The sequence below is a fragment of the Oratosquilla oratoria genome, chromosome 11, assembly GCF_046742065.1.
Source record: "Oratosquilla oratoria isolate Oo_2021 chromosome 11, ASM4674206v1, whole genome shotgun sequence".
Taxonomy (NCBI): domain Eukaryota; kingdom Metazoa; phylum Arthropoda; class Malacostraca; order Stomatopoda; family Squillidae; genus Oratosquilla; species Oratosquilla oratoria.
Genome location: NC_134787.1, coordinates 29,034,521 through 29,053,589, shown reverse-complemented (window position 1 = coordinate 29,053,589; position 19,069 = coordinate 29,034,521). Strand labels below are relative to the sequence as shown.

The 19,069-nt window shown below is 39.0% G+C and overlaps 1 protein-coding gene across 3 annotated transcripts in view; it reads right to left on the bottom strand.

Annotated features, from left to right (window-relative positions):
- The window catches only part of LOC143029698 (E3 ubiquitin-protein ligase TRIM23-like), a 144,225-nt gene that overhangs the window by 103,838 nt on the left and 21,318 nt on the right, over nucleotides 1–19,069 (bottom strand). For all 3 annotated transcript variants that reach the window (XM_076192537.1, XM_076192539.1, XM_076192538.1), the window contains exons 2-4: nucleotides 18,458–18,617; nucleotides 18,221–18,339; nucleotides 17,431–17,572 (exon numbers count right to left, since the gene is read on the bottom strand). In XM_076192537.1, the coding sequence (XP_076048652.1) occupies nucleotides 17,431–17,572; nucleotides 18,221–18,339; nucleotides 18,458–18,617 (421 nt within the window). The remainder of the gene's footprint in view (nucleotides 1–17,430; nucleotides 17,573–18,220; nucleotides 18,340–18,457; nucleotides 18,618–19,069) is intronic.

The window sequence follows — 19,069 nt, the reverse complement described above, 5'->3', positions numbered from 1 at the left end:
TCCTCCCCCTCCTCCTCCACCATCTCAATTTATGTTGCTTGAATTTAATTTATTTGAAATTAATGTTATTATTTTACAATGTTATGTGTATAATTAATGATTTAGGGGTGTTTTATAAGATACGGTAATAGAATTTACAGATGTATAGTACAGTAACAACTTACGTTCATTTTCAACTTACGTTCGGCCGTTCGGAACGTAACTAAAACGTAAGTTGAGGAGCGTCTGTATTTCTCATTACACTTTTTAATCCACCAAGGCATTTACTCACTTCTCTCAATCTACATTCTACCTCCACCCCCACTCCTCCCTTTCCTGTCACATTCGCACCCAAGTATCTAAAACTATCCACTTCCTCCAGTTTCTCACCCTTAATGCTCACTTCCAGACTACTGTCACTCTCTCCCCTTGTACATCTCATCACCTTACTTTTGCCCACATTTATCTTCAGCTTCCTTCTTTCACACACCTTCTCAAACTCTGTCACTAACTTCCTCAATCCCTCCTCTGATCCTGCTACAAGCGCAGTGTCATCAGCAAACAACAGCTGGCTCACCTCCCACTTTTCTCCATTTTCTTTAATCATCTCCAACCCTTGACCCAATACCCTTGCATTCACCTCTTGCACCACCCCATCCATGTAAAGATTGAACAGCCAGGGCGACATAACACATCCTTGATGAAGTCCCACCTTTACCTCAAACCATTCACTCTCTCCATTTCTAATCCTAACGCAAGCTCTACTACTCTCATACAAACTCTTGACTGCTCTTAACAGTTTTCCTCCTATCTCATATATCTGCAGTACCTCACACAGTGCCTTCCTGTCTACCCTGCCATAAGCCTTTTCCAGATCCATAAAAGCCAAGAAACATCCTTACCTTTTCCTATAGCTTTCTCACATATTTGCCTTACCACAAAAATCTGATCTACACATCCCCTACCTGTCCTAAACCCACACTGTTCCTCACCAATTACTCCCTCTCTTCCTCTCCTAATCCTCTCAATCAAGACCCTCCCATAAGCCTTCCCAACTACACTCAACAAGCTGATCCCTCTGTAACTACTACACTCACACTTGTCCCCCTTTCCTTTGTAAAGCAGAACTATACAGGCACTCCTCCAGTCCTCCGGCACTCTACCCTCTCTTAAACAAACATTAAATAACCTCACCAGCCAGTCCACCATAACTGTACCTCCTTTCTTCAGACATTCTGCATGGCATCCATCCAACCCAGGTGCCTTACCTGCTCTCATCATCTTAACAGCTGCTTCCACTTCATCCTTCCCTATTTCTCCTCCATTTTCCTCACTCATCACTCTCATTTTCTTAGCAATTCCCACTGCAACTACCTTTCCCTCCCTATCCTCCTTCACATTTAGCAACTCCCTAAAATACTCTGCCCACCTTCCTTTCACTGCCTTCTCTTCCATTATCATCTCTCCATCTGCACCTTTTACCTTTTCTTCTCTACTTGATTCGCCTCCTCTTCCTCTTTTAATTTCTTTCCAAAACATCTTTTTATTACTTTCAAAATTTTCTGTCATACTCTTTCCCCATTTCACATCTGCTCTCCTCTTTGCTTCCTTTATCTTATGCTTAACTTCCTTTTTCATTACTTTGTACCTCTCATACGATTCCCTCATCCTAATTTGTAGCCAATCTATGAATGCCTGCTTCTTCTCTTTTACACCCTTCTTTGCTTCCTCATCCCACCACTCACTACCCTTCCTTCTATTTCCTCCTGCCCTCCTTGTTCCACACACCATCTTTGCACACCTTATGACTCCCTCCTTGAACCATCCCCATTCCTCCTCTACTCCTAGTTCTACTCTATCCTTTACTCTCTCCCACTCCTCTCTCAACTTCTTCTTATACCCATTCTCCTTTTTTTCCTCATTTAAGCAGTTCACTCTAAGTACCTCCCTACCTTCTGCCCTTTTCCTCTTTCTCCACCTATTCTCCACTCTCAATTTACCTTCCACCAGGAAATGATCTGATATTCCCCCACTCTCTCCCCTTAGAACATGTACATCCTTAACTCTTCCTACCATAATCCTGGTCACCACTATATAGTCCATTAACGCTCTATCTGCCACCCTTCCATCCACCACCCTCTCCCATGAGTACTTATGCTTGACTTTCTTCCTAAACACTGCATTTGCTATCATCAACTCTCTTTCAAGACACATCTCCACCATCAATTCTCCACTACAATTTTTACCTGGAACTCCATACTTCCCAATCACTCTGTCAATTGGTTCATTTCCTACCCTAGCATTTAGGTCTCCCAATACAACTACATAGACATTTCTCCCTAATCCCTCTATGCACTCATTTATATCTACCCAAAAAGCCTCCCTTTCCTCTACGCTCTTTTCACTACCAGGCCCATACACACTTACAAAAACCCACATCTTTCCCAGCTTCACCTTCATCCACATCAACCTTGATGACACCTCCTTCCACTCCACTACCCGCTTACTTATCTCTTCACTTACTAGTATAGCCACCCCTTCTCTCCCTCGTCCCCTCTTCACTCCTGAATACCTCCCAGCTACACTCCCAAACTCACAGTTACCCTTTCCTTTAATTTTAATTTCACTCAAAGCCAGTACATCCATCTGTTTTCTCACAAACATACTGCCTATCTCTTCCCTTTTACTCTATCTGTACCACATCCACGCACATTAAAAGACCTAAACCTTAGGGTACTGGTTGGAAAGCTCCCAGACCCTCTTATGCCTTTACTTTCTTTTTTAGGAATATCCCCCTTTGGGGCTACAGGTAGTAGGACTCCTAATCCCATCCCCCGTCCCTTTTTTGTCACCTTTTACGACTCAAGTGGAAATACTTGGTGGCAGTATATACATATACCAAAGGCTTTTCCCCTTTACACGGGAGGTAGCCAAAAGAAAAAGGCATAGGAACTACTCCCACCCATTCCATCCCCTACATACTCCACTTCCTCTACTTTCTTCCCTTCCTCTTATCTTGGCACCTCCTTGATGATGGGTCATCCCTGCATCTTGTCCACTACCCTGGGTCAGAAGCAGTGTCGCAAGACACAGCACATCCACAGTAAGGCTGCTTCATTTATTTGGCGACCCCCTTTCCATCCCCTCATGCAGAAAAGGAGAAGACGGAGAGAAATCCCTTCAGGCTGCGTCAATCTATTTTTCATACGTACTTCCTCATCCCGCATCCCCCACCCACTCCCCCTCATGCATCACAGCATTATCCACACATAACCCTTCTCCATTCACCCATCTTCTGTTCTCTCCCGTCCTTCCTCAACAGACATTCCTCTCTTTCCCAATGCCCCTTTTGCCCCATCCATCCATCTCTTCCTAGGATGCCTCCTCATGTTTACTCCTTCCACCTCTGCCTTCCACATCTCTTTTACTAATCTTTCCTCACTCATTCTTTCCATGTGTCCAAACCTTCCTAATACTCTTTCATCAACCCTATCTTCTGACTCCCTTTCCATCCCTGTTCTCCTCCTCACCTCCTCATTTCTCACTCTATCTAGCCTGGTAACCCCTATCATACTTCTCAGACATTTCATCTCAAACACATTCAAACTACTTTTCTCTTCCTCTCTTATGTTCCATGTTTCTTCTCCATACAGTGCTGTTGGAACAACCACTCCTTCATACAATCTCCTCTTAGCATCCATTCCCAAATGTCTATTTTTTATTACACTTTTTAATCCACCAAGGCATTTACCCACTTCTCTCAATCTACATTTTACCTCCACTCCCACTCCTCTCCTGCCACATTTGCACCCAAGTATCTAAAACTATTCACTTCCTCCAGTCTCTCTCCCTTAATATTCACTTCCAGCCTGCTGCCAGTCTCTCCCCTTGTACATCTCACCACCTTACTTTTGCCCACATTTATCTTCAGCTTCCTTCTTTCACACATCTTCTCAAACTCTGTCACTAACTTCCTCAATCCCTCCTCTGATCCTGCTATATGTGCAGTGTCATCAGCAAACAATGACTGGCTTATCTCCCACTTTTCTCCATTTTCCTTAACCATCTCCAATCCCCAACCCACTACCCTTGCATTCACCTCTTGCACCACCCTATCCATGAGTAAATTGAACAGCCAGGGTGACATAACACATCCCTGACGAAGTCCCACCCCTACCTCAAACCACTCACTCTCTCCATTTCTAATCCTAACGCAAGCTCTACTACTCTCATAAAAACTCCTGACTGCTCTAAACAGCTTTCCTCCTATCCCATATATATATGCAATACCTCCTACAGTGCCCTCCTGTCTACTCTGTCATAAGCCTTTTCCAGATCCATAAAAGCCAAGAAACATCCTTACCTTTTCCAATAGCTTTCTCACATATCTGTCTTACCACAAAAATCTGATCTACACAACGCATACCTGTCCTAAACCCACACTGTTCCTCACCAATTACTCCCTCTCTTCCTCTCCTAATCCTCTCAATCAAGACCCTCCCATAAGCCTTCCCAGCTACACTCAACAAGCTGATCCCTCTGAAACTACTACAGTCACACTTGTCCCCTTTTCCCTTGTAAAGTGGAACTATACAGGCAGTCCTCTGGCACTCTACTCTCTCTTAAACAAACATTAAATAACCTCACCAGCCAGTCCACCATAACTGTACCTCCTTTTTTCAGACATTCTGCATGGCATCCATCCAACCCTGCTGCCTTACCTGCTCTCATCATCTTAACAACTGCTTTCAATTCATCTTTCCTTATTTCTCCTCCTCTTCCTCTTTTAATTTCTTTCCAAAACATCTTTTTATTACTTTCAAAATTTTCTGTCATACTCTTACCCCATTTCACATCTACTCTACTCTCTGCCTTCTTTATCTTATGCTTAACTTCTTTTCTCTTTACTTTGTACCTCTCATATGATTCCCTCATCCTAATTTGTAATTTATCTATGAAAGCTTGCTTCTTCTCTTCCACACACTTCTTTGCTTCCTCATCCCACCACTCACTACCCTTCCTTCTATTTCCTCCCATCCTCCTTGTTCCACACACCATCTTTGTACACCTTATGACTCCCTCCTTGAACCATCCCCATTCCTCCTCCACTCCTAGTTCTACTCTATCCTTCACTACCTCCCACTCCTTTCTCAGCTTCTTCTTATACTCCTCCTTTTCTTTCTCATTTAAGTAGTTTACTCTGAGTACCTCCCTACCCTCTGCCCTTTTTCTCTTTCTCCACCTATTCTCCATTCTCTTTAAATAATAAAATAAATAAACGCATAGGTATAGTTAAACAATAAACAAACTGGTAAATGGTAAATAATCATAAATTGACAGATAAATGATAAATGAAAATCAAGCAAATAAACAATAAATAAACAAATAATATAAAATAAATGGCAGTCATGACAGCATCTTGCTTAGATGTCTATCTAAACTAATCTTAAAGCTTCGAACTGAACTACATTCATTAACTACATGGTTGGCAAAGTTGTTTCTACCCACTTCCAAATTAAATCTATTTCCTGACAGTTTGAGACCATTATTTCTTGTCGGATTCTCATTCAGTGTAAAAATTTTGTCACTTTTGATGTTATCAATCCCCTTTAGAATCTTAAAGACCTGTATCAAGTCACCTCTGAGTCTATGCTTTTTTGGGGAAAACAGATTCATATGTTTTAGTTGATTTTTGTATGATTTATTTTTTATATTTGGAATCAGTTTTGTGGCTCACTGTTGTACTTTTTCCAATATGTCAATGTCTTTAATGAGATTCGGTGACCATACAGAAACAGCATATTCCAAATGTGAACGAACTAACAATTGTTAATGAGAGATGGACTTTTGAAGTTAGAAGATCATGCAATCAGTCCTAGAATCTTATTTGCTTTCTCAGAGGCTGAAATACACTGCTTAGATGATTTGTGATCATTACTGATAATTACCCCAAGATCCTTCTCACTATCCAATTTTTTTAACGAATTTCCAAATAACTTGTAATCGTAATTACTGTTATTTTTACATATGTGCATAACCTTGCATTTACTTCAGTTAAATTTCATTAGCCACTTTTCAGACCATTGCTGTAATTTATCTAAATCTTCTTGAATATCTAACTGATTTAAGTGATAAGAACATTAACATAAGAACATAAGAATGAGATTGCAAGAGACCATAAGGCCAACACAAGGCAGCTCCATATCCATTACCACCTATCATCCCCATCCATAAAGTTGTCTAAGCATTTCTTAAAACAACTGATAGTTTCAGCGCTCACTACATGGTTGCTAAGCCTATTCCATTCATTGACCACCCTAATAGTAAACAAATTCTTGCCTATTTCCTTCTTAAATCTAAATTTGTCCAGTTTAAATCCATTACTGTGAGTCCTGCCCTGTTGTTTTACTATGATGACCTTGTTTGCATCACCCATGTTAAAGCCTTTGATCCACTTGAACACCTCTATTAGATCACCCTGCACTCTGCATCCTTCCAGACAGTGAAAGTCAAGGTGCCTAAGAGTCTCCTCATATGCAAATTTCTGAATCCATGTATGATTTAAGTCATTCTTCTCTGTACTGATTCTAGTGAATTTATGTCCATTCTATAGGATGGAGACCAAAACTGTACCGCACAATCAAGGATGGGTCTAACTATTGCTAGATAGAGTTTGATAATTACCTCTGCACTTCTATTCATCACTGTCCTAGCAATGAAACCTAATGCTCTGTTAACTGTATTCCTGGCGCTAATGCACTGTTTCCTGGTTTTAAAGTCCGAACTCACTAGAACTCCCAAGTCTCTCTCGCACTCAGTTTTCTCTAAAAACGTGTGTATCTAAGCTGTATCTATTTTCAGGGTTGTGTAGCCCTATGTTTAACACACTACACTTAGAGATATTGAAGGACATTTGCCATTCCACCGACCATGTGAACAATTTGTTAAGATCATCCTGAAGAATCTCTGCATCTTCTCCTGACCTAATTAGGCATCCTATTTTAGTGACTTCCACGAACTTACTAACATTACTATTTATCCCATCATCTAAATTGTTTATGTACATAATGAACAACAAGGGACCCAAAACCAACCCCTGGGGAACCCCACTAATAACAGTGCCCCACCTGGATTTTACTCCATTTATGGTGACCTGCTGTTTTCTGTTACTGATCCAAGCTCTAATCCATTCTAACACTTTTCCTCCTATGCCATGGGCTTTTATTTAATATAGTAGTCTCTGGTGTGGCACCTTGTCGAACGCTTTGCTAAAGTCAAGGTAAAGCACATCGTAATTATCATTGTTATCTGATGCCTTATATACTTTAGTGTAAAAGGATAGAAGCTTAGTCACACATGACTTACCCATGGAGAAACCATGCTGTGTATCACGAATTAAATTATGTCTCTCAATGTGTTCTTTGAGTCTATTTACTATTATTGATTCAAGCATTTTACCTATAACTGATGTCAAGCTGACTGGCCTGTAGTTGCATATAGACGATTTATCTCCCTTCTTAAAAATAGGAACAACATTTACCTGCCCCCAAGCAGTAGGCACAAAACCAGTGTCTACTGATTTATTAAATATTTCAGTTAACTGGTTGCAGATTTCAAATTTACACTCCTTAAGCACTCTTGGAAAAATTTTGTCTGGACCCAGGGATTTTGTATCTGCTTGACTACTTCTACTTTACTAATGTTGATATTAGATAATCTACTTTCTTCATCCCTACTGAAAATCAGATCGCAGTCAGGTACCTTATCTAATCTCTCATTAGTAAACACCGAGAGAAAATATTTGTTAAACTCCTCACTCATTTTTTCCTCCAATTCTATCATGACATTTTCATCATTTTTAATTGGGCCTATTCTTTCTTTATTTTTTGTTCTATAGATATGAAAGAAACCCTTATAAGGGTTGGATCTTGATCATTTGCCATTCTGCACAGTTTTGTAACATCAGCGAATTCGGAGACAATAGATTTTAGTCTGTGGTCTATATAATTTATATATACTATGAATAAAAGTGGCCCAAGAATGGAACCCTGAAGAACTCCACTCATATTTTTCCATCTAGAAGTTTTGCCATTTAAAACAACTGATTTCAATCATTCAACCAATTTCTAGTCCAATTTAATAGGCTACCACTTACTCCGTGTGAAGCTAATTTAATAGGTAGCCTTTTGTGGGGGACGGTATCAAAAGCTTTTGCAAAGACTAAATATATTGAATCTATATTGTTTCTTTTGTCATAATTCAAGATGACTGAGTTGTAGAATTTCAGTAAGTTCACGCAAGAACGTTTCTGTCTGAATCCATGATGGCTATCATTTATCAAACAGTTACTTTCTAAATGATGTTCGACAGCATCTCTGATTATAGTTTCCATCATTTTTCCTATGATTGAAGTCAAGCTTAGAGGCCTGTAGTTATCTGGTTTCTTTTTGTCACCTTTTTTGAATATTGGAGTAACGTTAGCTAGCTTCCATTCTCTTGGGACATCTCCGGATAAGATGGATTTTTTAAAAATAATTTTTAATAGAATGACAATCTCATTTTTCATTTCCTTTGAGATTCTTGGATGCCAACCATCAGGCCCTGGTGTTTTATTAACTTTGAGTTTCTCTATACACTTTTTATTTTTTCTTTTGTTATATTTACCGTAGTAAGTTCACCCTAGATTTTTCACAGGTTTCAGCTTGGAGTTCACTTTGAGGTGTTTCATTTACGAATATTGAGCTAAAATAGTTGTTTAGCCTCTTCACTCCGGGGCACATCGCACGTCTGGCAGCATTAGCTGCCAGACATGCGATGTTGCGTCATAATAATCGCATTATAAAAAATAAAGTCACTGCTCAATCGTTCATTCTCTTTCACCTGTGAATTTTGATAACCATAGAAAATATTATGAAGCCAGTTTAGAGAGAATGGAGGTTACGTAGGTATGACTACAATAAATATAATCAAGACGCCGATGTCAGCATCATCGCGTACCCACTTGCTCCTCATGACGCCTACGTAGGCGTCACCGTATGGAAGTGGTTAAAATATCACACATTCCTTTGTTTGAATACTCTAATGTAATTATAGAATTCTTTGAGATTCTCTTTGGATTTATCAGCGATATTAATTTTGTATTGTTATTTTTGTTTTTTTATTGTCTTTTTTAAATCTCTCTGTATTATTACATAACTTTGATAGTCATTAGGTGCACCTGAGCACTTGTATTTCTTATAAGCCTGTCTCTTTTTAGCAATACTTTTTCCAGTTTCTTTGTTGAGCCATTTTGGGTGAGCCTGATTGGGGGGGGGGAGGTGTCTGTCCTTAAACAGGATGTAAGTATGAATAATCTTTTTAAGCATATTTTGAAATATTTCCTATATCTGATCTATAGGTCTTTCAATTAATTTTGCCTCCCAATCTGTAAGCTAAATCTCCTGACTCCTATGAACTGAGCTTTACTAAAATCGGGTATTTTAGATACACAAGTGTCTATTCTAAAAATTTTTAGCTGTTTGAATCTAAGTTGTGATTGCTATTTGTGATAGTTTAACCAACTTCTACATTGGGTATCATGCTTTCACGGCTAGTAATCAATAGATCGAGTAAGTTTCAATGTCTTGTGGGCCCTTTTACATGCTGAACTAAGTAACTGTTGCTGAGAAAATCTATCAAGCAACTACCTATATGGCCATGTTCAAGGGTTATCCAATCAATGTCAGTAAAATTGAAATCACCCATTATCAATAACTCCTGGTTGCAGAAACTAGACAGTTCTTGAAACAACAGAGAGAATGAAGTAAATGCCTTGGGGTGTTAAAAAGTGTAATGAGAAAGACATTTGGGAATGGATGCTAAGAGGAGATAGTATTAAGGGGTGATTGTGCAGACATCACTGTATGGGGCAGAAACATGGAATATAAGAGAGAAAGAGTTTAAATGTTTTTGAGATGAAATGCCTGAGAAGTATGGTAGGGGTTACTAGGCTGGATAGAGTGAGAAATGAGGTGAAGAGGAGAGTGGGGGTGGAAAGGGAGTTGGGAGATAGGGTTGACTAAAGAGTTTTGGGATGGTTTGGACATATGGAAACAATTAGTGAAGCAAGATTAGTAAAAGAGGTGTGGAAAGCAGATGTGGAAGGAGTGAACATGAGGGGGTGACAAAGGATGAAATGGATGGATGGGGTAAAAGGGTAATTGAGAAAGAGGGGAACTCTGTTGAGGAAGGAAGGTAAAAGACAGAAGATAGGGGTGAGTGGAGAATGGTTGTGTATGGATGATGCTGTGATACATGGAAGGGAGTGGGTGGAGGATGGGGGGATGAGGGAGTATGTGTGAATGATATTTTGATGCAGCCCAAAGGGATTTCTCCCCATCTTTTCTATTTCTGCATGAGGGGATGGAGAGGGGGGTTGCCAAATAAACAAAGCAGCCTTGTCTCATTGGAATATTATTTTTGTGGGTTTTGGGCAGACCATACATCGTAGCTGTGCGTGGGAGATTTGGCAATAAGCGAAGGAGCTTTTTACCTGCATCTGAATTTTTGAGAAATTTTCTTACCTTGTATGTGAAGTTCTTCATCTCGTTGTCTACTTCTGCCTGGGAGACTTCACGATATGTATTATCATCACTGAGCAGATCTTCCATCTTCCTCTCATAGTCTGAGCTATCCATCACCACTACTCCACCTCCCTTGTCAGCGGTGGTGATTCTGATGGAAGAATCCTTGGCTAACTCTGCTAGGGCTCGAACGTACCTTCTGGGTATTGTAGGGTTGGGACGTTTGCTGAGAGCTAAGGTCAGTAGTCCTTGTGTGTAACCTTGCATGAATTCTCTGTCTTGGTATCTGTAGTTTTTCGTGATCAAATCAATGTTTTGATTCTTCCTGTGGGTGCCGGTTGCACAGCTACGATGTATGGTCTGCCCAAAACCCACAAAAATTATATTCCAATGAGACCTATAACATCAGGGATAGGGAGTGTTCCCCACAGATTAGCAGGTACATTGGCCAGGTATCTGTCCCCCCTCTTGGGAACCATCAGTGGAGCACATCTCAGACACTCAGGAGACCTACTAGACAGAATCCAAGATATCTCCGCCCGAAACAAGAAGTTGGCCAGCCTGGACGTGAAAAGTTTCTTCACATGTGTTCCCTCGGGTAAGGTAATACAGCTCCTCAGGGATAGAATCGAGAAGGAGAAAATCGACTTCCCCCTGCCCCCCAACCACTTTGTCGACTTGATAAAACTTTGTGTTGAATTTAATTATTTCAAGTTCCAGGACCGCTTCTTCCACCAGAAATTTGGCATGGCCATGGGTTCTCCATTAAGTGCAGTCCTGGCCAATTTGTTTATGGAATTTCTAGAAACAGGACTCTTTGCTAACATTGTTCCCGAGCATAAGACCTGACTGCGATATGTGGACGATATCTTACTCGTCACACCCAGGCATTTCAATCTTCATCGCTTGCAGACGGCGATGGCATTAAATGAAGTAGAGCCCACCATTCAGTTTTCCCTAGAGGAGGAAATCCACAATTCTCTTCCTTTCTTGGACACACATATCTTTAACCCCTTCCATATGGTGACGCCTACGTAGGCGTCATGAGGAGCAAGTGGGTACGCGAGGATGCCGACGTCGGTGTCTTGATTATATTTATTGTAGTCGTACCTGTATGACCCCCATACTCTGTAAACTGGCTTCATCATATTTTCTATGGTTATCAAAATTCACGGGTGAAAGAGAACAAGCAATAGAGCAGTGACTTTATTTTTTATAATGCGAGTATTATGACACAACATCGCACGTCTGGCAGCTAATGCTGCCAGACGTGCGATGTGGCCCATATTGATGGGGTTAAACATTTACCAGCTTGAATTCAAAGTATACAGAAAGCCCACCAACAAAAATTATCTAATTCATTACTACTCCCGCCATGACATTAGGACCAAGAGAGGAGTAGTAATAGGCTTTTTCCTTAGGGCACTTAGGATATGCAGTGCAAAATACTTAGAAGAGTGCAGGTTTATCAAAGAGACCTTTTTAACACTAAAATTTCCAGAATTTCTTTTGGATAATTGCAGACAGCAGGCTGCTAAGATTCGGGAAAGTCGTAGGCAACAGGACAGCACAACAAGACATCTCATGTTGTCAACCAGCGACATTGCCACCAACCTGACACATACAACCACTCCTCGTTTAACGACCTACTCGGTTAACGACAACGCAGAGTTACGACGGGCTTTATGACAAACCAATATTCGTTTAACATAAATCTCCTGAAGTTACGACGTCGTGTACGATAATCAAGTTGGCCGAGGCAAATTTGTATGATGTTTTAAATGAACTTGTACGGTGGATATTAGCTGTGAGGTAAAGTGTTCTGAAGCTTAGGTCTACATTACCATCCTGCAAGCTGCAAAAACTACCTGGAGTACAGTATATACTGGTATTGGTAAATTTTTAGTTTCGACCATGGGCGCAATATAGCAATAGAAAATTAATTATTAATTTTGTAAATTATAATGTATCAACGTAATATGCAATTTTGTGAGCGGAAATAAAAAACAAAAAAGTGCTAAAACAGATTTCGAAAGTAACGAAGTCATGTCGGATGAATGGTACACCATGTTTGTTATGATAGATGCCGACGTCGAAGAAATGAAAGGATGATAGATTCGTCTAACCTAAACTAAACTAACCTGTGTTTAATAAATCATTACCTGCAAATTAAATGTCATCCGGCTCGTCCTCGTAGTCGTTGTCGTGAGAGACGTTGGCGGGCTTTTCAACCACTCTCTCAGCTTGCAGGGTATACAAAGTTCTTGCAGCTTGAAGGAATGCATGTATCTCCGCACCATAACATTCCTTCAAGAAAATATAACTGGCGAAGTAGTCGGAAGTACCGAGGCCGTCAATTGACAGACGACAAGATGGCGTCCTGATCCTATGCTACCGACTTCGTTCATTAGCATATTTGCTTGTAGCAAGGTTTTTTTACTTTCATTTCCACCCACAAAATTGTATATTATGTTGATACATTTTAATTTACAAAATCAATAATTAATTTTCTATTTCTATATTGCGCCCATGGTCGAAACTAAAAAAATACCCCGGTATTTAATATAGAATGTCAGCATACGCAGATTTGGTCATATACGGTAATTTCAGGAACCTAACCACGGTAAATAAACAGTAAATAAAGCTTTAATATACTGTATAAAAGAGGGAAAATACACGAAAATAAAGATACATGTATTGCTGGACATTGTACATACAGTACATGTACGTATATGTATACACTTTCGCTTAACGACCAATTCGGTTAACGGCGGGGCGCTGGTCCCAATTGTCGTCGTTAAACGAGGAGTGGTTGTATTTTAAGAACCACAAATTTGGAAATAGTGCGCCAGACAAGCAGGACGATAAAAGACATCTTGAAGACGAGAATATACAACAACCAAACACCAGGCACCAAAGCCGGTGTTTATCGTATTCCGTGCTCAGGATGTGATAAAGTTTACGTCGGAGAAACGTCACGCGACCTGAATACACAAATATGTGAACACCGTTATGACGTCAGGCACGATGTCACCACCAATGCATGTGTGACACATAGAAACAGGGAAAACCATCTTATGGACTGGAAGAACGCAGAGCTGCTGATACGAGAACCAGACAAGATCCACAGGAAGTGTTTAGAAGCAGCGATCATTCAAGGAACGAACACTATTAAACAAAATAGGGGCATGTTCAACATCTCACCCTACATAATTCCCCTATTACCCATGGCAAAAAAAAAAAAAAAAAAAAAAAAAAAAAAAAAAAAAAAAAAAAAAAAAAAAAAAAAAAAAAAAAAAAAAAAAAAAAAAAAAAAAAAAAAAAAAAAAAAAAGTGAACATTTTGCCCGCAGACGTTTGGGCCAGCATTCTCAACCTTTCCCAGTGTTCAATCCCCCTTCTTCTCCTCCTCCTCTTCCTTCCCCCCTACTTCTTTTCTCTCCCCGTTCCCTCCTTTCCCCTTATTTAATCTCAAGCATATGTATCTCAACTTGTCCTTGAAAAAGCTGTAATAAGCGAAATGTCGTACAAATAAAGGCTCCGTCCTCATATGGTGTTTAACTCGTCAGTCTTGTCGGCAACTGCTACTTTCATAAAAAGAAGAATACAGGTAAACGTCGACTTACGATGGCATTAGGTTTCGATAGAGCCATCGTAAGACGATCTCATCATAAGTCGATCCCCACTCTGTTCCGTGGTCACTGTACCTAGCCTACCTGTATATTAACCACCAGAGATACTGAATATAGCCTATTAAACATGTACAGTAGTTTATTTAATTATTTTTATCCTTTTTACCATATTCAAACACTATAATATGTATTTTCAGTACGGAACTTAAATCTCGCGGGCAGCAGCCAATGCCAGCCGTACGACGTGACGTAATAATACTCGCATCATAAAATATAGTCACCGCTTATATCGATCGTTCTCTCTTTCACCCGCGAATTTTGAAAACCACAGAGAATGGGATTTAGGGCACATTTGAGAGAATGTAAAAACACAGGGGCGACTACAATAAATATAATCAAGACGCCGATATGGCAGCGTCGCGAATCCACTTGCTCCTCATGACGCCTACGTGTGCGGCACCGTATGGAAGGGGTTAAATTATCATATCGTCGTCGTCGTCGTCGTCATCGTAAAGTCGAACAATCGTAAGTCGCGGCCATCGTAAGTCGACGTTTACCTGTACCATATACCTTTTTGTTTAGCTTTTGTAGATTACGAGAAAGTCTTTGACTTGGTAGAACAAACAGCGATACTAAACTTGCTACACAAGCAGGTTGTAAACAAACAGATCATAAGGGTTCTAGAAAAAACTCATGCAAAAGTACCACTGTAGTATGATACATAAAGATATAAAAAAGATAAAGATCGAAAGACGGGTACCGCAAGGTGATACAATTTCACCCAAATTATTTACAGCTTGCTTGGAAGAGATTTTCAGAAGGTTGAGTTGAGAAGAGAAAGGTTTGAAGATTGATGAGTGAATATTTTAACCACATAAGATTTGCAGATAACATTATTCTTATTTCAGAAAGAGCAGAAGACTTGCAAGATATGTTGAGTGATCTGAACAAAGTCTCAAAGTTTAAAAATGAATGAGTAAAACCAAAGTAATGTTCAACACAAAAGTTCAAAGTAAAAAGATTATAACTGATGGTGAGTCTTGAAGAAGTTGAAGAATATAATTATTTAGGCTTGATGGTGAAAGTGACCAAAGATCATGATAATGAAATAAAAAGGCATATTACAATTGGCTGGAAAGTGGTATAATAAATTCCTGAGAGGCCCTCTACTTTTATGCTTGAAACACAAAGTTTACAATCAATGCGTTCTGCTAGCAATAATCTATGAGTATGAGACTCAGAAACTAACAAAGGCAATGGAGATGAAGCTAAGGAATGTAGAGAGAAGAAAGGAGAGAATATGGGAATAATGCTGAGAGACCAAAAGAGAGTAAATTGGATGAGAGAGCAGACTAGAGTGATGTTGTAGAGGCAGTAAAAGAGAGAAAGCAGAATTGGACAGGTAAGTTAGTGTGATCGACTGATAAGCAATGAAGCAAATGTGTCATTGAGTGGATGCTTCAAGATGGGAGGCATGGAAGAGGGAGACCAGCCAGAAGGTGGAGAGATAAGATAGTGAAGTTTGCTGATGTGAGGTGGCAGTGGTTGGTGCAGTTGTGTGAATCATGGAATGCTATAAAAGAAGCCTTTGTTCATTAATGGTCTCAGCATGGCTGATTGATTGGTTGATTATATACTGTATATATATATATATATATATATATATATATATATATATATATATATATATATATATATATATATATATATATATATATATATATATATACATACATACATATACCAAGAGCTTTTTCCCCCTTACAAGGGAGGTAGACAAAGTCAAAAGGCATAATTTCACTCCCATCCATCTTATCCCAACCCAATCTACCCCTCCTTCACCAAGCCTCCCTCCCTCTCATCTTGGCTCCTCCTGGATGGTGATCCCTGCATCCCACCCATCGACCTGGGTCAGAAACAATGCAGCAAGACACAGCACATCCACAACAAGGCTGCTTCATTTACTCGGTGACCCCCTCCTCTCCATCTACATATACATACACAGAACCCAGAAAGTACAGACACTGAAGCAATAGACTTCCGTTACTATGGACAAATTATGAAAAATAAATATTTCAACCAAAATATGAAAATTCCTGCAGAATTGTGGCAACACAAGATGCTTTCAATGTTTTAGTTGTTTTAGACTATCTCATGTGCTCATATATGTACTTAGGGTTACATTACTGAACATTCTTTTAAATGGTAATATCATATCAATACTGTACTTAGATTTAGGGCATGGTTGTATGATTATGTGTTTATTTGTAGTTGCATTAATTGCAGGCAACAGCCAACAACTTTGATGATATTAAATGTTTTTGTTAATATTGGGATAAATCAATTATTTGTGCCATAGTTTATCATTTCTGTAATTTTTAAAGCATTTGGCTGCATCCATATTGAGATAATCAAGATGTGAGTCAACAACTTGATAAGAGCTTCAAGATGCCATGAACTGCCTTGTAGCTTGTGTTGTTAGTCAAATCAGCATATCCAGGGCATATTGGAAATCTGCATTAATTTATTGATATTGACATGGCCACATACCTTCAAGCATGTAGATATATATGGTAAAAAATAAATAAATAAATGAATAAATAAAATGTACTCATTTAACACAATATATTTAGTCCTAGCCCCACTCCTACAACTCAACATTCAAGATAAATCCACCCTCAGAGTTCTGTTAGTTCATCTTCTACAAAAAGCAATGACAAACATGGAGTCTTGAAACTCACATCGAGCTATGAGTTGTCAGTAGTGTATCACATCTTTAATCTTGATATTGATATGGCCAAATGTTTTAAAACTTGCAGATATGATCAGATTTAGCACAAATATTTTATTCTTGCCCATTTTACTAAAAATAATTAATACTATTGGATTTGACAGTAGTTGTTGGTAATTAGAAAGACCCTTTATTTATATATGCTACATTCAACACATGGACCATTAGCCCCAACCTTGGGTCTGTAGTTTCCAGGTTCTTTTATACATACATACATACTTATATATATATATATATATATATATATATATATATATATATATATATATATATATATATATATATATATATATATATATATATTCATAAATGAAAGACTCAAGATGAGAGAGACAGAGAAAGAGAGAGAGAGAGAGAGTATGGGAGAGAGAGAAAGAGGGGGAAGGAGAGTGTTCATATCAAATCTAATTAAATAAAATCAAATTTCATGAGTATGATCAAATACATATGACATTCACATCACTAACCTGAAAGTGGGATGCGTTTGTGCTTGTGTAGAGTCTTCGTTGAGTGAGTCTTCTCTGAGCATTCTAAGCACAAATGAGATGCACATACTGTACAGTAAAGAACTGCTAAATGGTCCTCATCTTCATCACATGAAACACCAAGCTAAAATTCAAATTAATATACAAAGCTATCACTATATTATATTAATCCTTGCACACTGAAACAAAAAATAAACCAAATTCATTTTCAGAGCAACAGAAGTAGAGGGAAAGAATATTAAAGAGGGAAAGGGATAGAGATAGAGAGAGAGAGAGAGAGAGAGAGACAGAGAGAGAGAGAGGAGAAAGAGAGAAAGAGAGGAGAAAGAGAGGAGAGAGAGAGAGAGAGAGAGAGAGAGAGAGAGAGAGAGAGAGAGAGAGAGAGAGAGAGAGAGAGAGAGAGAGAGAGAGAGAGAGAGAGAGAGAGAGAGAGAGAGAGAGAGAGAGAGAGAGAGAGAGAGGGGAGAGAGAGAGAGAGAGAGAGAGAGAGAGAGAGAGAGAGAGAGAGAGAGAGAGAGAGAGAGAGAGAGAGAGAGAGAGAGAGAGAGAGAGAGAGAGAGAGAGAGAGAGAGAGAGAGAGAGAGAGAGAGAGAGAGAGAGAGAGAGGACAGAATTAGAGAAAGAAACAGAAGTAGAGAGAGAGAAAGAGAGAGGTAGAGAGATTATATACAGAATTATAAAACATTATTCATAAGTTCATGGAATTTACATTGCTGATTATTCCTTGTAACAATCCTATATAATGACTATTACCACAAAAAAGTCTGCTCACTTGTTTCTGTTTGCCAAGAACTTCTGGAGATAAAATGGTATCAGATCTCGATAATGATAATCTTTCTAAAAGTTCAAGCAGGGCAAAGTTTTTCTTGAGGCCCCAAACACCAGAGGCACCTGGAACAGATTAAGCAGTAAGAGAATATATAAGGTCTAAAATAGTCAGAGTGAAATTTTCCTTCATTCAGTGAAACAACATAAGTTGATTCTGTTAAAACATACGGCATTCCATTACCTATTGGAGTTGGTTGTCTGTCAAAAGGACAATGTATATTGTTGTCATGTATTGGGAGTCTCAGTAGGCAAGCATGGCAGAGTGTATGTCCACAAAACAGAAGACGTGGAACCTTGTCCCCTCCAAAGCTGAAGACTTCCTCACACACTCTACATTCCAGCTAGAAGATGAAAAAATAATAATAATAAAATGAACTATATATATATACATATATATAGTCAGCCATCCTGAGTCCACTTCTGAACAAAGGCCTCTTTCATAGCATTCCCTGAAATGTTTGGTTAGTATAATAGAATCATGAGAGACTCTCTACCTTTAAAACGTAAAGTTTATAATCGATGCATTCTGCCAATAACAATCTATGGGCATGGGATTTGTAAACTGACAAAGGTGATGGAGACAAAACAAAGGAATGCACAGAAAGAGAACAAGTTGGGTGAGACAGCAGACTGGAGTAGGAAATATTTATATATATATATATATATATATATATATATATATATATAAATATATATATATTTTTGTATATATATATGTATATATATACAGTATATATGTATACAGACGCTCCTCTACTTACGTTCATTCGTTTTACGTTTTTTCGATTTTACG